Source organism: Gaeumannomyces tritici, assembly GCF_000145635.1.
Source record: "Gaeumannomyces tritici R3-111a-1 unplaced genomic scaffold supercont2.2, whole genome shotgun sequence".
NCBI lineage: Eukaryota > Fungi > Ascomycota > Sordariomycetes > Magnaporthales > Magnaporthaceae > Gaeumannomyces > Gaeumannomyces tritici.
In genome coordinates, this window is record NW_008804546.1 from 1,575,206 (window position 1) to 1,590,635 (window position 15,430).

A 15,430-nucleotide genomic window follows, 5' to 3' on the forward strand; every position below is an offset into this window, starting at 1 on the left:
CGCAGGGGAAGGAAGCTGGGAGGCTGTCACGTGCACGAGCGCGCTCCACTTTGAGTCTCACAGTGCGTGTCTAGGCCCACTACTGTTTTGTCAACTGTAAGACCGCAACCCCACCTGAGCTCCAGCCAGCTCAGCTCAAGGAGGCAGCTCGGCTTGTCCCGTCACGATGAACAGCGGCCGCGAACAGATCACACACAGCTTATTGGACGTATATGCGTGCATTGATCTATTGAAAAGACATCTCTCGTGCGCGGCAAGGCCATGGTCTGTATAATACACGGTCCGCGTGACCCCCGCAAGCAGTATCCATGATGGTCAACGTGCCTTCCTTCTCCTCAAGACCAGCGCGGCTTCTCTGGTTCAGTGGACGTTTTGCGACTGGCAAAGTCGGCGCGCGCGCCGTAAAAGCCATAGCTTTGGGCACTTCCGACACTGTCCGCATCTTCCCGTACTCTCACGGGGAGTGCCCTAGTTATCTCCCGGCGTCGCATCAGGTTGTCCTCTTGTTGTATCGGGCCCGACACGTCTTCGCCATCAAGCTGCTTGGCAACAAAGGCGGCCATGGGGGTCCATGTCCCTGTTATGGAGTTGATTTTGACATTGCCCTTGGCGTCGACGACGGCCGAGTGCGGCTCCACGTACATCTTGCGGCCACCGACAATTGTGTGGTCGAACCCGAGTCGATTCTTCTTGCCCGGGGCATCGTACTTGGACTGTGGGCTGTCTGTCACGAAGCCGCCTACACCAATCTTCCCGGATGAGAGGATCTTGGCATTGGCAGCGGTGTTGGCAATGGACAGCATGCGCGCCCTGACATGCCGACGGTACGCCTGTGGGCCGTAGACGGGGTGGTTCTCGACGAAGGCGCTGGTCCTGAGGTATGAGATACCAGCGGATGGGTGTGTCACGGGGGGCCCCTGCTCGGCATAAGGGTTGCCCAGGGACTCGGGGGCCCTGATCTCTTTGCCTTGGGTCAATTCCGCGAATATTACGCCCTTCTGCTGGATCGGAGCGAGATCTAGGAACTCGCCAACAGCCTTGAATAGCTTAGGCCTGTCTTCACGCAGCTTCCGCAGCTCCTCAGTGAGCTCGGCGCTCGAGATGTCCTCGGGCTTCACTCGAGGGACATCAGCACCCGTGTTGCCCGCATCTATCGCCTCGGCCGCCGCCACCTTGTTTTTCTCGGCCGCAATATCCTTCCTCAACCACCAGCGGAACTCGGACCTGCGCGGAGCAACCTTGCGCTTAAGGTAGTTCTCGAACTCGCCCTCCGCCATGCCGGCCAACCATGGCCCCGAGAATCTCCAGCGCTTGTCGCGAAGGAGGCGGGCACGGGTTGCATCCATGACGGTGCTATCGAACTCCTCTTCAAACACCGACGTGGTAGGTAGGCTGATTGTGCTGTTCTGGTGGGCAATGCGCGTGTGCTGTGGTATAAGGACCGGGATGTTCATCTCCTGGAACTTCTGAAGAGTCAAGGTATGATCGGCGGCTGAGGCGAAGTCAGTAACCTGCTCGCTCGAGTCGACCTGCCTCACGCGGATGAGAGGAGTGGAAGACTTGGTGGTCGACTTTAGGGGCAGCGGCCGCTTGAATCCCCAGTCTCCACGGGAGCGCGATGTGGAGGGGGTGGTGACTGTCTGCAGAGTCGGGTACGGCGTAGTCGCCGAGAAGGATAGATTCTGGGTCGCTGTGGTGACATTATTCTTCGGCGGCTTCAGCGGCGCAGGTAGCGAAAACATGCGTGATGACCGGAGCAGAGCCCCTCCGGGGGATATTGACTTCCCCATGGTCGTCCCAGTGGCTTTATGAAGCTCTCGAACCGCGGCGCTTGATATTCCGCTTGGAGTACTGAGGTTGGCAAAATTCGACGCTCCTCAAACTACGCGGCGACGAGGATGGACCGTGCACACCCCCGCCGAAGCACCTGGTGTTTCCTTCATGAAACCCTAACCCTCTCAACCAAGCACGCCTAACCAAAGAGGAGTTTTCCATTTAGACAAGGAGGGGACGTTCGTCAGAAGCAGATAGTGAGATAGTATACGACGTCTGTTGGCTAGACTTCATAGAGCCCATCCCTCCCCCTCCTCAAATAGCCAAACTTGACTTGGAAGGTGCAAAAAAGCGGGTTCACCGATCAACCACTTCGTCCTAGGCTGTTAGCCCAGTCTGGGTAACATGGTTGGGATTTGAGCGGAGCTGCGCGGGCAGCTCCGGGAGTTCGGGGTTCTCGTATGGCAGGAACCGCATAAGCACTTGTTGCCTGGTCTTACAGTGCGATTATTCTGGCGCTGGGGAGCTCCAGTTGCGTGTTCTGTAGCCATTTCGGCTTCTCTTCCTTGATAAAACCTACCGACCCAAGTATAAGTAGCACTCGTAGATCTCCCGTTTGGATGCCTGTGACTGGTGGGCCGGGATGAGCCGAGCCTGTGTTCGTCTTTGGGTGCCTACTTCAGCGCCATCCCAGCAACCACCCAGCCGAACACGGCGGCTGAGCAACGGTGAAGGACGAAACTACTCAGTAACCTTTCGGTCGTTGGGCACAAAAACCGGCTGACATGGAAGCAGCAAGGCTAGCGTGGCTGGATCCGCAGAGGCTAGAATTGCGGGAGTTTATTGGGGAAGGAGCAGGGCAGCTGAAACAAGGTGCAGGCGCCGACAGGGGAGCAACCCGGCGCTTGCAAGGGGTAGTCGCACCAAAAATGATAAGCTGCAGTGGTTGCTTGGTCAACCTCGCGTGCGACAACAATCGACGTAATGGCCCCCCCCATTTTGCATTTCTTTGGGGGATATCCCGTCCAGACATATCGCGGTTGAGACAGCACCCTCTGGAACAGACACATTCCACATCACGCATTCCACAAATCTTCAGTTCCTCTCCCTGCGACTCATTCCAGCAGCCAGCAGCAACTCCCTCGCCGTGCGGCTGAGGGGTTCCAGCAGTCGCCACCATGACGGGCGCCCAACAGCCTTTTCTCTACGACCAGGAGAAGTACAACGATGCCCGCTTCCCTCCAGCCACATTCGATCCCAAGGCCTTCACGCGCGCCAGCTGGGAGGTGAAGCCGCCACCAAAGCTAAAGCCTAATGGCCCGTTGGTCACTTTTAACCAGCACCCGGAGTAAGTCACAGGGCTCTCCAAGACGACAAGATGAAGGAGGCCCGGGCAGCAACTGACAGCTTACTCGCAGCACCCATGAGGTCCCCAGCCCACGGAGGCGGTTCAGGCAGCTGGGACCCAGGACCAAAAACTGGATCAGGCGCATGAGGGTGTTCCAGCTCGGCCTCCGCGTAGTCGAGCTGGTTGCGGCCCTGGGCATACTGGCCCTGATGATCCTGATCACCAACGTCGATATTCTGGTGGCCATGGTTATGCGCATCACTGCCGGGGTCGTTGTAATCCACTGTTCCTATGGCATCTACCACCTGCAGCGGCCTGCTGGTGGCCGCACTCCGGCCTCGTCGGCATCCTACATGCTGTTTGCCTCGCTGTCCGACATCTGCATCATGCCCATCTACACTTATGGCGTCATGTCGGTCACCTCGGGCAGAGATTCCTGGACGACACTTGTCGCCAGCCAGGAGCTGATGAGGTACTTTGTTCCCGCGCTTTACTGGACCCTCGTTGGAGGGGCCAGTCTTCACTTTGTCTCGCTCGCCATCTCGGCTTGGCTGGGCATCAAGTTTCGCCAAATCAGCCTCATGCCGCCCGATATGAACCCGCTCGAGCCGCACCTGACGTCACGCGTCTCGGCTGGGCGCCGCCGTCAGCACAAGCGCAACAAGTCGTCCGTCGCAACCACAGCCTCGTCTTCGTCGCTTGCCGACTCGAATCGCAGGTCAGGCCTGCCGGCTGACGAAGACCTGGCTCGCCCGACCTCCATCCCTTTCTCGCACACGCGCCGCGGCAGCGAAGCCAGCCAGAACTCGCCCAGGGACTCGCGCATCAACCTGCCGAGCCGCCAGTACCAGATCACGCCGGGCAACTCGCCACGCAACTCTGCCAACTCTGCCCAGTTGCGCAATATGATGGCGGGCGGCTCTCAGTCGCCGTCTTCGTCGCGCCCCGCCACCGCTGCAGCCAGCCGCCACAGCTATCACCAGAGCGTGTCGTACCAGCCCGCGCTGCAGTCCCAGTCTCCGGCCTCGACGCCTTCCAAGAAAGAGGACCAGCAGGCTCGCGGCACCTACTCCGAAGTGCCCCTCGACGAGTCCACCGGTGGCAAGCAGGCCCGCAACGCAAAGTTCACGGAAGCCTGGTACACGTCGGACTCGCTCATCAGCCGCACCCAGCAGCGCAACCAAGCCGTCAACAACCTCGTCCGCGCCGCCGCGTCGGGCGGCGTCAACCGCCCATACTCGGCCGTCAACCAGCGCCGCGACCTCGGCCGCGACGACGGCGTCTCCGACGACGACTCGGAGGACGAGGCCAACTACGGCACCGGCACCGGCACCGGCGACGGCAACGGCAACGGACTATACGACGACGCCTCGTGCCGCCACCCGCGATCCCGCGCCGCCCCGTCCCCCATGGCCCCCGAGGACGACGAGAACGACGACCTGGGCGGCCGAGGCCCCGCGCCCCCGCGCCACCAGCACCCGCTCCGCTCTAATCCGGCCACCTCGGTGACCTCGCTGTCGACGCCGGCCACGCCGCCGCGCGCGCCCGGGCACTACAACCGCGGCAACCGCGGCAACACCCCGTCCGACGAGCTCTCGGCCAGCGGCGGCCAGGACATTGGCGACCTCAGGATGTCCAGCCCCCCACCGGCGGCGGCGGGCGACGAGGTGCGCGGCAAGAAGGGCGGCAGCTCGACGCCCGGGCGCAGCATCAGCAAGCGCCTGTCGTGGGGCGCCGGCCGGCTCACGCCGCGCCAGCGCGACAGCTCCATCCAGCCCGAGTCGGCCTTCAGCTACTCCAAGCCCTACGGCGAGCTGAGGCCCGCCACGCCCCCCGTCATGGTGGCCACGGCCAACGTCGGCAGGGTCGCGAGCCCCGGGCCCCCCGCGGCGTCGGCGGCCGCCGGGACGGCGACGCCGCGTCAGATCTCGTCGGGCACCGACTTTTACGACCTCGGCGCTGCTGCCGGCAGGTTCGCCAGCAGGAGGAACGTCAGCGGCAAGGTGGTCGAGGAGGGCAGGTCGAGGTACGCGCTGCGCGACTGAGCGAGGTGGGAATATTCTAGCAGTGGCTTGCTTGTGTTGGGGGTTTGGCCGCAATGGCCTGAGAAGACATCACTGGAGTCTTTGAGCTGTTTTTTTTCTTTCTCATCTTGTTTGGCTTACAAACCGGCGTCAAAACGCGAGTCTTTTGATCCAGAAGGGCTGGACAGGGGTAGGAATCCAGTCAGCAGCCTCGTTTTATGCTGATCCGGCGTGCGGCCAGCAGTCGAGGCGTCAGTTGATAGGGGGTGTTTGGTCATGATCTTGTTTGTTGGCTGTTTTTTTCTGTATTTGGAGAGATGCCCCTGGGACGGATTTCACGCATGGATGATGTTTAATGGGCTTCGGTTTGATGTTGGTTCCTTTTCTGTTTTCAGTCTCTGGGTGTTCGAGGACGCATGTTGTAACAGTAGATATTCCCATCTAGATAGGAAACGGATGTTATTTTCTCATCTCATTCTTTTTCGTTGCCTATGCCCAGAAACGTGCGTAGAATTATCATGCATGTGAGCAGCTCGAAAGAGTTCCAACGTCTGTTTCAACGATTCTACGTGGGTATCCATATTCGACTTCTCCGTCTTATGTCTTGAAATATTCACATCAACTCCATCTTGATATCGCACCGTCAGCCAACAGCCAGCACTACACCCCATCATACACGGACCAGTCCACCGGGATGGGCCCGCCGCCAAAGTCGTCCCCCTCGGACCAAGCCCTCTTATCCCAGGCGGAGGCCAGGCCGCAGAGGTGGCGCATGGTCGGCCGGCCGTGCGGGCAGTTCCACGGCTTCTCCATCTCGCCCATGTGACGGACCACCTTCTCCATCTGCGCGCGGGAGAGGGCGCGGCCGACCATGACGCTGCTGCGGCACGCACGCATGGCAAACATGCTGCGGACGCGCGACGGCCGGGGCACCGTCGTGGCGCCCGACGACGGGTTGTCAGCCAGCAAGCTGACGAGCTCCTCGAGGTCGGCGAGCGAAAAGGTCGTCTCGCGGCTCAGCGGCAGACTAAGCAGCCGGCACCGCGACCCGACCGGCGACCGGCCCGACTGGTCCGCCTCGACGACGAAGCCGTTGGCCTCGAGCGCCGCCTGGTTTTCTATGATGATCTCCTCCTCGAGAGCCGCCAGCTCCAGCTGCTTAGGCCGCACGAGGCGCTGCGACTGCACCACCGTGTTGGCTTGTAGGCGCTCAAAGTTGTACTTCTCATCGGAGGCGTGCTGGTCAATGATGAAGAGCTCGTCATCGCCCACTCTGCCCTCTGCTGATACGGCCGCGGTCTCCTTTTCTGCCGCCTCTCGAACCGCCAATATGAAGCCGAGGTTAAACTGGCCGACGATGCGCATTTTGGCAAAGTCGTCCTTGGTGATCGTCAAGGACAGCTTCGCCTCGGCGGACTCGGCCTCTATGCTCTCGATGCCCCCGCCACCATCGTCCTTGTCGCCCTTCTGCGCTCTCAGGTCCATGACCGCTGCCTCGAGTGAGTCCCGCCACGACTTCATCTGCCGCAGGATCGACTGCTCGTTCAGTTTCAGTTGCTGGACCAGTTCAAGTGTCGAGTCTTTCCGCCGGGAACCACCCTTCAGAAATGCGTTCGACCTCTTCTGCATCTCTTCGCTCGGCTCCTCGGCAGCCTTCTCCACCTCTTTGATCATCTCTATTATCTTTTCCTCTTCTCTCTTTTTCTTCTCATCCTCGTTCACATATTCGTCGTCCCCGTCGCCATCAGAATCAACAAAGAGGCCAGAACTTTCATCCCCTTCGTCTTCATCTGCGCCATGTGTGTTGGTGTCCTGCTCTTTTGATTGATCCTTGTCTAGGTCAGGACCAGGACTTTCGAGTTCGTCGGCGGGCTCGCTGTCTTCTTTCCGGGGCGTCTCTCCCCTCTCCTCCTCCCCCTCCTTCTCTTCCTCCACCGCGTGCTCTTCATCTTCAACGCCATCCGTGGACTCGGAAGCAGAGTCGTCGTCGATTTCTTCGGTAGCGATCCTCAACCCGGCAGCCAGGGAACCCCCCGAAGACCCCGCCGCTCTTGCTGAAGCAGCCGCAAACATTTGCGTGATGCGTCCATTAAAGGAGGGCACAGGAGCCTTGGGTCTTGTGCTGGTCAGTGACTTTGAATTACTTGACGGCGGCTTCAGGCCCGTCTTCTGACGCTTTGAGGGCGACCCAATCATTCTGGTCACGGCATAATCCCCTACGGTGATGGTAGCAACCTCGGGGGACGGTCGTTTAAATGAGCGGGGTAATGACGCAGGGGGACCAGCTCTCTGAACCTGACTCCTGGGTGGTTCGATGGAAGGAATAGGCCTCTCTTCAGAGACGTCCGTGTTAACATCTGCGGATTCCCCCTGGTCCTCGTGGGTTTTGTCGGAGCCATCTTCGATTGTCTTCGGGTTTTCTTGGTTCCGCTGAGTTGTTGGGGTGGACGAATGATTCGGCTCGTCGATATAGTTGTAATCTCCTCTCAGACGCGAGGTCATCAGCTCGATCCGTCGAGAAAAGTCGTCTGCGTTGTTCTCCTTTGGCGGCTCGGATTGAGAATCTGGCGATTGGGGGCGCGGAGGGGCTGGCGGTTCGGGGCGGGAGGCGGATCCCCTCTCAGCCCACCGTCCGATTAAGCTAGTACCCTTTGCTGCTGCATCAGGTCTTTGGTTTAACTCTGGTGCTTCCTCGTCGCTGTCGACGGCATCCGTGTATCCAGGCTTCGAGGCAGGCGCATGCGCCTGGGGTCGCGATGGGGCGCCCAAGCCCTCCGTGTTGGCCGCCTTTGCAAACTGTGGCATATCGGCGGTCATGGGGGCGTTGCTTCGGCGGCTGACCACGGGCGTCTTGAAGGGCGTTGTCAGCTTCTGGGACTGTAGCTGCGAAACAGGGATTGTGACGTCCTGTTTCTCAAAGAGCTCGATGAGGGACTCCCTCATATTGTCCAGCATACGGCCCTGATCGTGGAGGAGGATGGTCCGCTTGTCTGGGCTGACGTTTACGTCGTATAGGTGGGTATCGAGCTGGATATCGGCAAATATAAAGGGTGATTGCGTCGAGTTGTATGCCTTATAGACCTCGTTGAACACTTTTGCAAACTGGGGCAGCGCGCAGGGCCTCCCGTTGACGTAAAACATCTGGCGATCCGGTGTCTGCCTCCCCTCTCCCCTGGCGGGCCGAGAAACATGGCCGCGGACGTGGACCACCGTCGTTTCCGTCTCCTTGGAGCCATCTCCAGCAAGTGCAGCGACCCCGCGGCTGGTAGTGGGCTCTAGCTCGAGCTCAAGGTCCATAGTTATCAGGGCCGACAGAGTCTTGGCGCCGAAGACGTTGACGATGTTTTCCCTCGTGGTGGGGTTACCCTTGGTCGAGAAGAGAACGGTGCGCTTGCCCTTGGTGGGCTGTTGGGAGACGGTGAACTTGATGCCGGTCTGGATGCAGGCATACTGGTTCAGGAGGTTGACAACTTTGCCCCACTCACGCTTGATGTTGCGCTCCAGCTCGCGGCGGCGGACGGGGAGGTTGTAAAAGAGCGTCTCGATCGTGACGATGGTGCCCTTTTGTCCGGCAACAACGCTGGTGCCTTTGAGCTTCCCTGAAGTTTCGAACTCGAGCTTGACGGCCTTGGGCACATCGGACTGCAGGCAGGTCGTGACGGTGAAGTGGGACAGGGCGCACAGAGACGAGAGGGCCTCACCGCGGAAGCCAAAGGTCTGCAGTGAGTCCAGGTCCGTGTATGACGACAGCTTCGACGTGTAGTGCTTGAGCGCCAGGCCCTCGTAGTTGTGCGGGGCTATGCCGTAGCCATTGTCCTGGACTTCGATCGAGTCGAGGCCCTGGTTTTTGAACCGGACCTCTGGTTTGAGACTGCCGGGTCAGCAGTGCTCGGGGCCGTGTGCGCAAGGAGCGCAAGGAGGAGGGGCGGCGCTCACCGACGGCTGTAGCGCCGGCATCGATGCTGTTCTCGACTAGCTCTTTTGCAACAGAGCAGAGGTCAACAATGACCTGGCCGGACTGGATTTGGTGGACCTGCGACGGAGGGGTGTTAGGCTATGTGCAGCAGCGAATGCGCGGGGCACGAGATGCCTTACTGTGCTCGCCTCAATGGCCTTAATGGTGGGGGCTGCTGTCTCGGCTGTCATTATGTGGGACGGAGAGGTAAGGGGAACACAGCCAGCAACAGCATGTCATCGGAAGCTGGGCAAGAACTATACAACTATGGCGAGCTGAATGCACAAAATGCGAAGTTTGGCGACGTCGAGGCGATTCGGAGGTGTCGGCTAGGATCGCATAAGCTCCCAACTCGGGCGCAGACGACGCGACGCGTAGATTGGTTGCCCCGTCGGCCACGGTCATCCCAATCTTGGAACCTGAACCGCCCTGATCATCCATTCGTTGGAACTGAATCCATCCCGCGTGGGGCAGCGCCAGGGCTCCCCAGCTGGGGTCCCTCCACCAATGCAGCGCACGTGGCGCGCACTGTCGAATGCACTCCAGGACCCGCCCGCTTCCTCATCCAAGCTTCGCGACAGGCTCATCCATTCATGTTTTCATCCCGGCTGCTGTCTGAAGTTGAGCCTTCATCCCATGGAAAACGCCCCCGCGTGCGTATGTACCAACATTGACAATGTGCAAGGTGCGATGTATGTACAGGTCCCAGGAATCACAAACCTTAGTACAGTGGATCCTGATGGTACATTAGTTTGACTTGGTTTTCTAATGAAGAAAATGTATCTTGCATCCACCACATTAAGGTTTGGGACCTACCATCTGCGGGGGAAATAAAGATAAAAACCCACCCAGTACAGTAATAAGGGGGTAACAGGGGGGTTAAAACTGGAAATCGCAGGGGTCCTAGTGACTTGGGGGGATGGCACGAGACTTCAAGAATTTCTCGTCCTTCAAAAGCTTTTCTCGATTTCTCTCCTTCTTTCACCAACTTCATGCCAGCACGTGACCCCCCTTTTGCCACCCCTGTGATCTCTAGTTTTAACCCCCCTGTTGGGAGGTGGGTTTTTACTGTTTATTTCCCTTGCAGACGGTAGACAAGGTGCAATTTTGTTGCTCTGGAAATCTTCTTGTGCATGGCGGCCTTGCTTTTGGGTTCCGTTGGCACCTGCGCTGCGTCTAGCTCGCTTCTAGACTGTTGGGCGCTTGCTTTCGTTACCATGTTCACTTCATTGGCTGAAGCTCGAGAAGCTCAAGAAGCTCCAAGCTTCTCACTGGAGCAGATCCATCTGTCAAAGCAAGCAGAGCTCTACCTGAAATCCATATGGGATCCGTTAATTGTGCTTGCATCGGTAAGACGAGCCGAACCTCGACCACGGCCGTAAAACAGGTGGTAGTGAAACTGCTGTGCTGTAACCCCCAACCGGATCGCTCGAGCCGTTTCCCGATCCAGTTATGCGCGCGTTGCTGCACAAGCTGGCGCCAGAACATTGAAGATTCGTCTGTGCAGGTTTCTGGCCGATTCATCGATGCGTGGCCTGACATGTCAGGCCAGGCGGCATAGGGATACCGGATGTGTCTTGCTTTGGTTCCGTTTCTTGTTTCTCCCCGACGTTTGTTTGACTGCAGCCAGGGCAGGCAGCCATGGAGGGCTTGTGTGGGCCATTTCCTGCATCGTGCCCCCCCTCTTTCACATCTCCAAACCTGGAGCGATGGCCACCCACAGAGCAAGGGGTAGGGACCAGCCCGGACAGGCTCCGTAATGAGTGATATTTCTTTTGGGTTGCCCCGTTCGTTCTTAGCAGCCACGCTGCCTTCTGAGCACACATGGATGTAGGTGATAGTGCCGGCGTTAGCACATCCATCGGCTCCTTTGGAGGAGGCGCCGTTTGTGTTGAAACACGAAACACAAAATTGGACGCCAAAAGTGCCACCCCGCCCTAGCCGGGCATCCAAGCACCGCACCTTCCATTCGACGACAGACGCCCATCGTGGCCAGGCCGACTGGCAGCCAAGGCCGACTACCAACGGCCAGGCGCCCACGTACCCACACCCACCACCCAGCGTGCCAGCCCAGGCCTGCAAGCATGGCCGGGTCGGAGAACAGCAAATAAATGGAGCTGAAGCAACACTGCCCCATCAAGCACCAGGACCGGGGGTTGTCCCTCCTCGCCTATCATATTTGGGATTAGGCTGTGCCAGTGGGACTGGCATCTATCGGACGTGGGCGATCAGCCGCACGCTAGATGTAGGCCAGCGAGAACAAGACCGGGTCGGGGGCGTGGCACCCCAGCCCAAAATGAGAGGAGAGGAGGGGGACATGGGAACAAACGCGGTAGCGGGTGGCGTCTGGTTCTTTTCGGATCGAGAAACAGGATACCACCCCCCCCTAGCTCAGGCGGTTATGTACGACAGCCGCGCCCGCCATCAGCCGCCGTCGCCCTCTCTTTTCGCCTTCTTGCTTCTTTTTTTGCGCTCTTTTCGTTTGCCTTCGATAATCTAGAGAGGGCAGGCCTTGGCGGCATAATGGATGAGCTGCTTCTTGCACTTGTGCTCAAGAGTGGCTGAATCGCTACCCCGTCAAACCATTCTCTTCTCCGGCCCCACGCTTGGAGCTGCTGTCTTAGTTGTGTCTGGTTTTCCTGTTGCGTGTCTTGTCTTCTTGCTTGTCGTTTTCTTTCCCCTCCTTGCTTGTCGCCAAAACCCAGTCCGCCGCAATGTCCGCCGGACGCTGCACCACGATACCCAGGGCGTTTTCCTATATTCTCCCCATACAGAGCTTGGTCACGGGAGCAGTTGTCTATGGAATCATCTATATCTTCACCTTCCGAAGCCTCGTCTTTATACTCGGCGTAGTTGCGGTATGTACCTGCCTTCATCAAGTAACAGGGGCCTACTACAAACAACCCTGTGGCCCGAAAATCGCAACACGAACTGACAAATCGCATGGTGCTCGACCATCAACGTTGCGCAGACGGGACTTCAATTCTTCCTGGGCATCTACTGCTGTTTGTTGGGTGCAAAATCCGGCATATATCACAGATTCATCATTCCAACATGGCTCGTCGCACTTGCGGGAATATGGATTGCACCTCTTTATTATCTCACTGCCGAGCTCGACAGTGAACTCAAACTGAAGGAGGCTCTGGGTTCCCTCACTTATGCCAATCGCTTCCCGAACGAAAGCGACGCCCGAATCATCTGGAGGGCTGTGGGAGTAGCAGGTTCGGCCGTGAACTGGTATGGCTTAGTGTTGACCCTTTCGGATCGATCCTGACGTTGGGCCGGGCCACTCTGACAATGCTTCCAACTAGCTTTATCGACCTGATACTTCTCGCCATCTTCATCGTCATCGGGCTGAGGAGCCCTCCTCACCACGGCTTCAACCCAAATCCGGCGACAGCGCCGAACACGGCGCATGTGCACGCACAGCCGTTCGCCCCGGCCGGCTCGTCGACGTTTTACCAATCGCCGCCCTCCACGACGGCCTTCGGTCATGCGCCGAGCACCTCGGGACCTTCGCAGGGCTACCACAGCCAGCCCTCGCCCCTGAGCTCCGCGGAGCCCTCACCGAGCGCCGTCAACACCTACCACCAGCAGCTCCAGCACCTTCAGCAGCAGCAGTTCGCGCAGCAGCCCGACACGAGCTCGAGCCCGGCCCTCAGCAGCACCGACGGCAAACACTCGACCATAATCTCGACGGTGCCGCAGCCACATCAACACGCTCAACACCAGCAACAGCCGTACAGCGCCGGCGGCTACGACCCACAGAACCGAATCGAGATCTTGCGGCGCCTCGTCAGCCTCCAGGCCGCTGACGGCCACTGGGATTGGTCGCAGGACCTGCACGAGGTTCTGAGAATCTGCGGCCGCGACGTTACAGATGCTTCCCCCGTGGGCATGACGTCCATCGCAAACGCGCTGACGGTGGACATTTGCCAATATGTCTGGACCGCACAACGGGAGGGCCGTGAGCACACGGCCCTGACTGCAGCAGAAATGATAACGCTTCAGGGTATGAACTGGGACTTGGGCTGGGCTCAGCGATGCACCGACATGGCGGCGGTTTGGCTTTTAGCATCAAGACGAGTCTCGGGTGGGGCATGAAGTGTACTGTTTTTTTGTTTGGTGACTTCGTCTTCTTTTGCCCTTATTCCTCTGGCTGGATCCATGGTTGCGAGACCGGCCTTTTTGTAGTACCTCGGGAGCTGTTGGTGGCTGCTGGGGGTTTCGTTCTCGCTTTCCTTCATCCCTCGAATTGGCCTCTTGTTGGGCTCGAGGAAACCGATGGTTCTGTGGTTCCTAGTGGCCACTTTGAAAAAAATCCTTGCTGTGGTTGCTTCTCCCGGCTTCGTGAGACGGGTATATTGTAAATTATAATGCCTATCATTTTGTCCAGATGCAAATCCTGGTGCTTCTTCGCTGGCACTCCGGGTACCTCTGGACGGTGGTTATGAGAAGAAGCTTTTCCCCATTAGTAATTCGTAATACGCCTTTTGGTCCATTTCACTCCCGAGTGACGGGTCCAGCTCCAGTGCCGTATCCTCCATGGGCTCCGGATTGGAGGCCATGGCGACAAAATCTTCTACTGTCTCGCCCGGGGCGAAGCCCAGGGACCCAAGTGTCTGGGAGAAGCCATCGGAGCTGGTGACAAGAAGGATTAGTTTTCCAGTTGAAAACCTTGGGGGAAAGTCGGCACATACGATCTTGCGGCGTCCTTTACCACCAAGTCCGAAACCGAAACCGACGGGTGTGAGCGCTCTGGGTTCACAGACCCGAGCGCCGCTTTCGAGCCATCGTTGGACGGGGATGGGGTCAAGATGCTGCTCTGCTCGGCGCGCGAGCCGGTGCTGGAGAGAGGCTGCCCGGTGAGTGAGGTCGATGGGCGCCTGGGTCTGCCCCCCGACGCGGCATCAGCAGCAATGGGGGCAACATGGACGCCGCGGACAGGCTCCCGCCTCGACTCTCCCTCGCTCTCGCCGGCACCGACGGTGGAGGCGGCGGCGTCGTCGCCGAAGAAGGCCCTGAAGGCGACGCTCTGCTGCCACGACTGGATGAGTGAGTCTTGCTGCTGGGGATCCCTAACGGCGGCGGCAAGGCGCTTGCCCTCGTCGGTGCGGGCGACGGCGGCCTCGACGAGCGATGCCAGCTCGGGGACCAACGTCAAGGCGGCACCCCAGGCGGCGGCGCTCTCGCGCATGCTGTGCAGAGCATTGCGGTAGCCCTGGGCGGGACCTCTCTTCTTCTGCGGACGCAGGTAGAGGCACTGCTTGTCGTGCTTCTCGCAGTAACTGCAGCGGGGCTTTGCATTGTCGCAGGGCTGGTGGTTGACGTGGCAGTAGTCGCACCTGTTTGATGAGCATATCAGATATCAGGCAAAGGGTCGGATTTCACGGGACGACTCCGGGAAAACTTACGCCCGCGAGCTCTTCTTCCTCTTGCGGGGATTGGCCGAAGCCGTCTCCTCAGGGGCCGCCTCGCTAGCCGCCACCCCCTCGTGCCACTCGTGCGCACCTGGCTGATCCGCAGCGGCCTTGCCGGCAACGGCGGCGGAGGCGGACGAGGTCATGATCTCATCGGACACTCGCTCGCTGCACGGTCGCCTCTTCCGCCGTCATGTGTGTGAGAGTGTGTGAGAGTGTGTGAGTGCTGGCAGCTGGGCAAGCTTCCAATGGGCCAAGGTGAGAGGCGTGGTGTGCGCGTGTCTGCGGCTGGAAATGACTCGTAGCTCGGGTTCGTGAGAGTCTGTTGAGCCTCTTGGTCAAGCCTTGATTGTGCCTCCAGCCTCCTCCACATGGGTGGGCTCGGGAGGCTGTGAGCTGAAGGGCTCACGATTGATTGATTTGATTGCCTTTTCTAAATCAACGGCAAAAGCAGGCTGTAGCAACTGCCCCAGCCATTACATCCGCTGAACGGCACAACGACGCGCAGTGACAGCAACCATTTTCTCAGCGGCCCCAGTTTTTCTCATCTCAAGGGAAGACGCATACAGGCGGGGGAAGATGGATTGCCCGGGGCCATCTGTCAGCAGCTCGGCTCCGCACCACGACCTCGCATCTGCCGTGCTATGACACTGAAAGGGGGGCCGATAGCACGGGCGCCCATTTATGCCCGGCGCAACGACCCCAGCCATGTCTTTGCCATTGCCAGTCAGTCCTGCTACTAGAACTCCCGTCTATATCATTTGACCAACCCCGACCTTTCTTGGCCGCCACGGTGGCCCGCTGAGGAGGAGAGATGTCGATGGCTGTGGGAGCTCTCAATCCCACCTGACCTGCGACTCTCCTTTGCCTCGCTTTTGCCGACCCTGTGCACCGCGCATTTTGATGGGTG

General features: G+C 59.1%; 5 protein-coding genes across 5 annotated transcripts; 2 read left to right on the forward strand and 3 right to left on the reverse strand.

The window, feature by feature from the left end:
• Positions 1-215: 215 nt before the first annotated feature.
• Positions 216-1,968, reverse strand: GGTG_03049 (hypothetical protein). Its single transcript, XM_009220827.1, has one exon. It carries the CDS (start codon positions 1,788-1,790, stop codon positions 336-338), a length of 1,455 nt encoding a protein of 484 aa, XP_009219091.1. The 5' UTR covers positions 1,791-1,968; the 3' UTR covers positions 216-335.
• Positions 1,969-2,769: 801 nt separating this feature from the next.
• Positions 2,770-5,615, forward strand: GGTG_03050 (hypothetical protein). Its single transcript, XM_009220828.1, has 2 exons — positions 2,770-3,121; positions 3,192-5,615. The coding sequence occupies exons 1-2, from the start codon at positions 2,952-2,954 to the stop codon at positions 5,164-5,166; spliced, it is 2,145 nt and encodes a 714-aa protein (XP_009219092.1). The 5' UTR covers positions 2,770-2,951; the 3' UTR covers positions 5,167-5,615.
• GGTG_03051 (hypothetical protein) lies at positions 5,598-9,516 on the reverse strand. Its single transcript, XM_009220829.1, has 3 exons — positions 9,241-9,516; positions 9,082-9,178; positions 5,598-9,005 (listed from the first exon to the last, which is right to left on the reverse strand). The coding sequence occupies exons 1-3, from the start codon at positions 9,289-9,291 to the stop codon at positions 5,806-5,808; spliced, it is 3,348 nt and encodes a 1,115-aa protein (XP_009219093.1). The 5' UTR covers positions 9,292-9,516; the 3' UTR covers positions 5,598-5,805.
• Positions 9,517-10,760: 1,244 nt separating this feature from the next.
• GGTG_03052 (hypothetical protein) lies at positions 10,761-13,607 on the forward strand. Its single transcript, XM_009220830.1, has 3 exons — positions 10,761-11,958; positions 12,072-12,337; positions 12,412-13,607. The coding sequence occupies exons 1-3, from the start codon at positions 11,815-11,817 to the stop codon at positions 13,202-13,204; spliced, it is 1,203 nt and encodes a 400-aa protein (XP_009219094.1). The 5' UTR covers positions 10,761-11,814; the 3' UTR covers positions 13,205-13,607.
• GGTG_03053 (hypothetical protein) lies at positions 12,157-15,064 on the reverse strand. Its single transcript, XM_009220831.1, has 3 exons — positions 14,515-15,064; positions 13,801-14,445; positions 12,157-13,741 (listed from the first exon to the last, which is right to left on the reverse strand). Exons 1-3 carry the CDS (start codon positions 14,664-14,666, stop codon positions 13,549-13,551), a joined length of 990 nt encoding a protein of 329 aa, XP_009219095.1. The 5' UTR covers positions 14,667-15,064; the 3' UTR covers positions 12,157-13,548.
• Positions 15,065-15,430: the final 366 nt, after the last annotated feature.

Bases quoted from the DNA above. Each gene is read 5' to 3' on its own strand.
- GGTG_03049 (XM_009220827.1), bottom strand. From the start codon at position 1,790: ATGGGGAAGTCAATATCCCCCGGAGGGGCTCTGCTCCGGTCATCACGC.
- GGTG_03050 (XM_009220828.1), top strand. From the start codon at position 2,952: ATGACGGGCGCCCAACAGCCTTTTCTCTACGACCAGGAGAAGTACAAC. The intron at 3,122-3,191 runs GTAAGTCACAGG...GCTTACTCGCAG, and splicing joins ACTTTTAACCAGCACCCGGA to CACCCATGAGGTCCCCAGCC.
- GGTG_03051 (XM_009220829.1), bottom strand. From the start codon at position 9,291: ATGACAGCCGAGACAGCAGCCCCCACCATTAAGGCCATTGAGGCGAGC. The intron at 9,179-9,240 runs GTAAGGCATCTC...CCTCCGTCGCAG, and splicing joins AGGCCATTGAGGCGAGCACA to GTCCACCAAATCCAGTCCGG. The intron at 9,006-9,081 runs GTGAGCGCCGCC...GTCTCAAACCAG, and splicing joins TGCCGGCGCTACAGCCGTCG to AGGTCCGGTTCAAAAACCAG.
- GGTG_03052 (XM_009220830.1), top strand. From the start codon at position 11,815: ATGTCCGCCGGACGCTGCACCACGATACCCAGGGCGTTTTCCTATATT. The intron at 11,959-12,071 runs GTATGTACCTGC...AACGTTGCGCAG, and splicing joins TTATACTCGGCGTAGTTGCG to ACGGGACTTCAATTCTTCCT. The intron at 12,338-12,411 runs GTATGGCTTAGT...GCTTCCAACTAG, and splicing joins GCAGGTTCGGCCGTGAACTG to CTTTATCGACCTGATACTTC.
- GGTG_03053 (XM_009220831.1), bottom strand. From the start codon at position 14,666: ATGACCTCGTCCGCCTCCGCCGCCGTTGCCGGCAAGGCCGCTGCGGAT. The intron at 14,446-14,514 runs GTAAGTTTTCCC...CTCATCAAACAG, and splicing joins AGGAAGAAGAGCTCGCGGGC to GTGCGACTACTGCCACGTCA. The intron at 13,742-13,800 runs GTATGTGCCGAC...TCTTGTCACCAG, and splicing joins GTAAAGGACGCCGCAAGATC to CTCCGATGGCTTCTCCCAGA.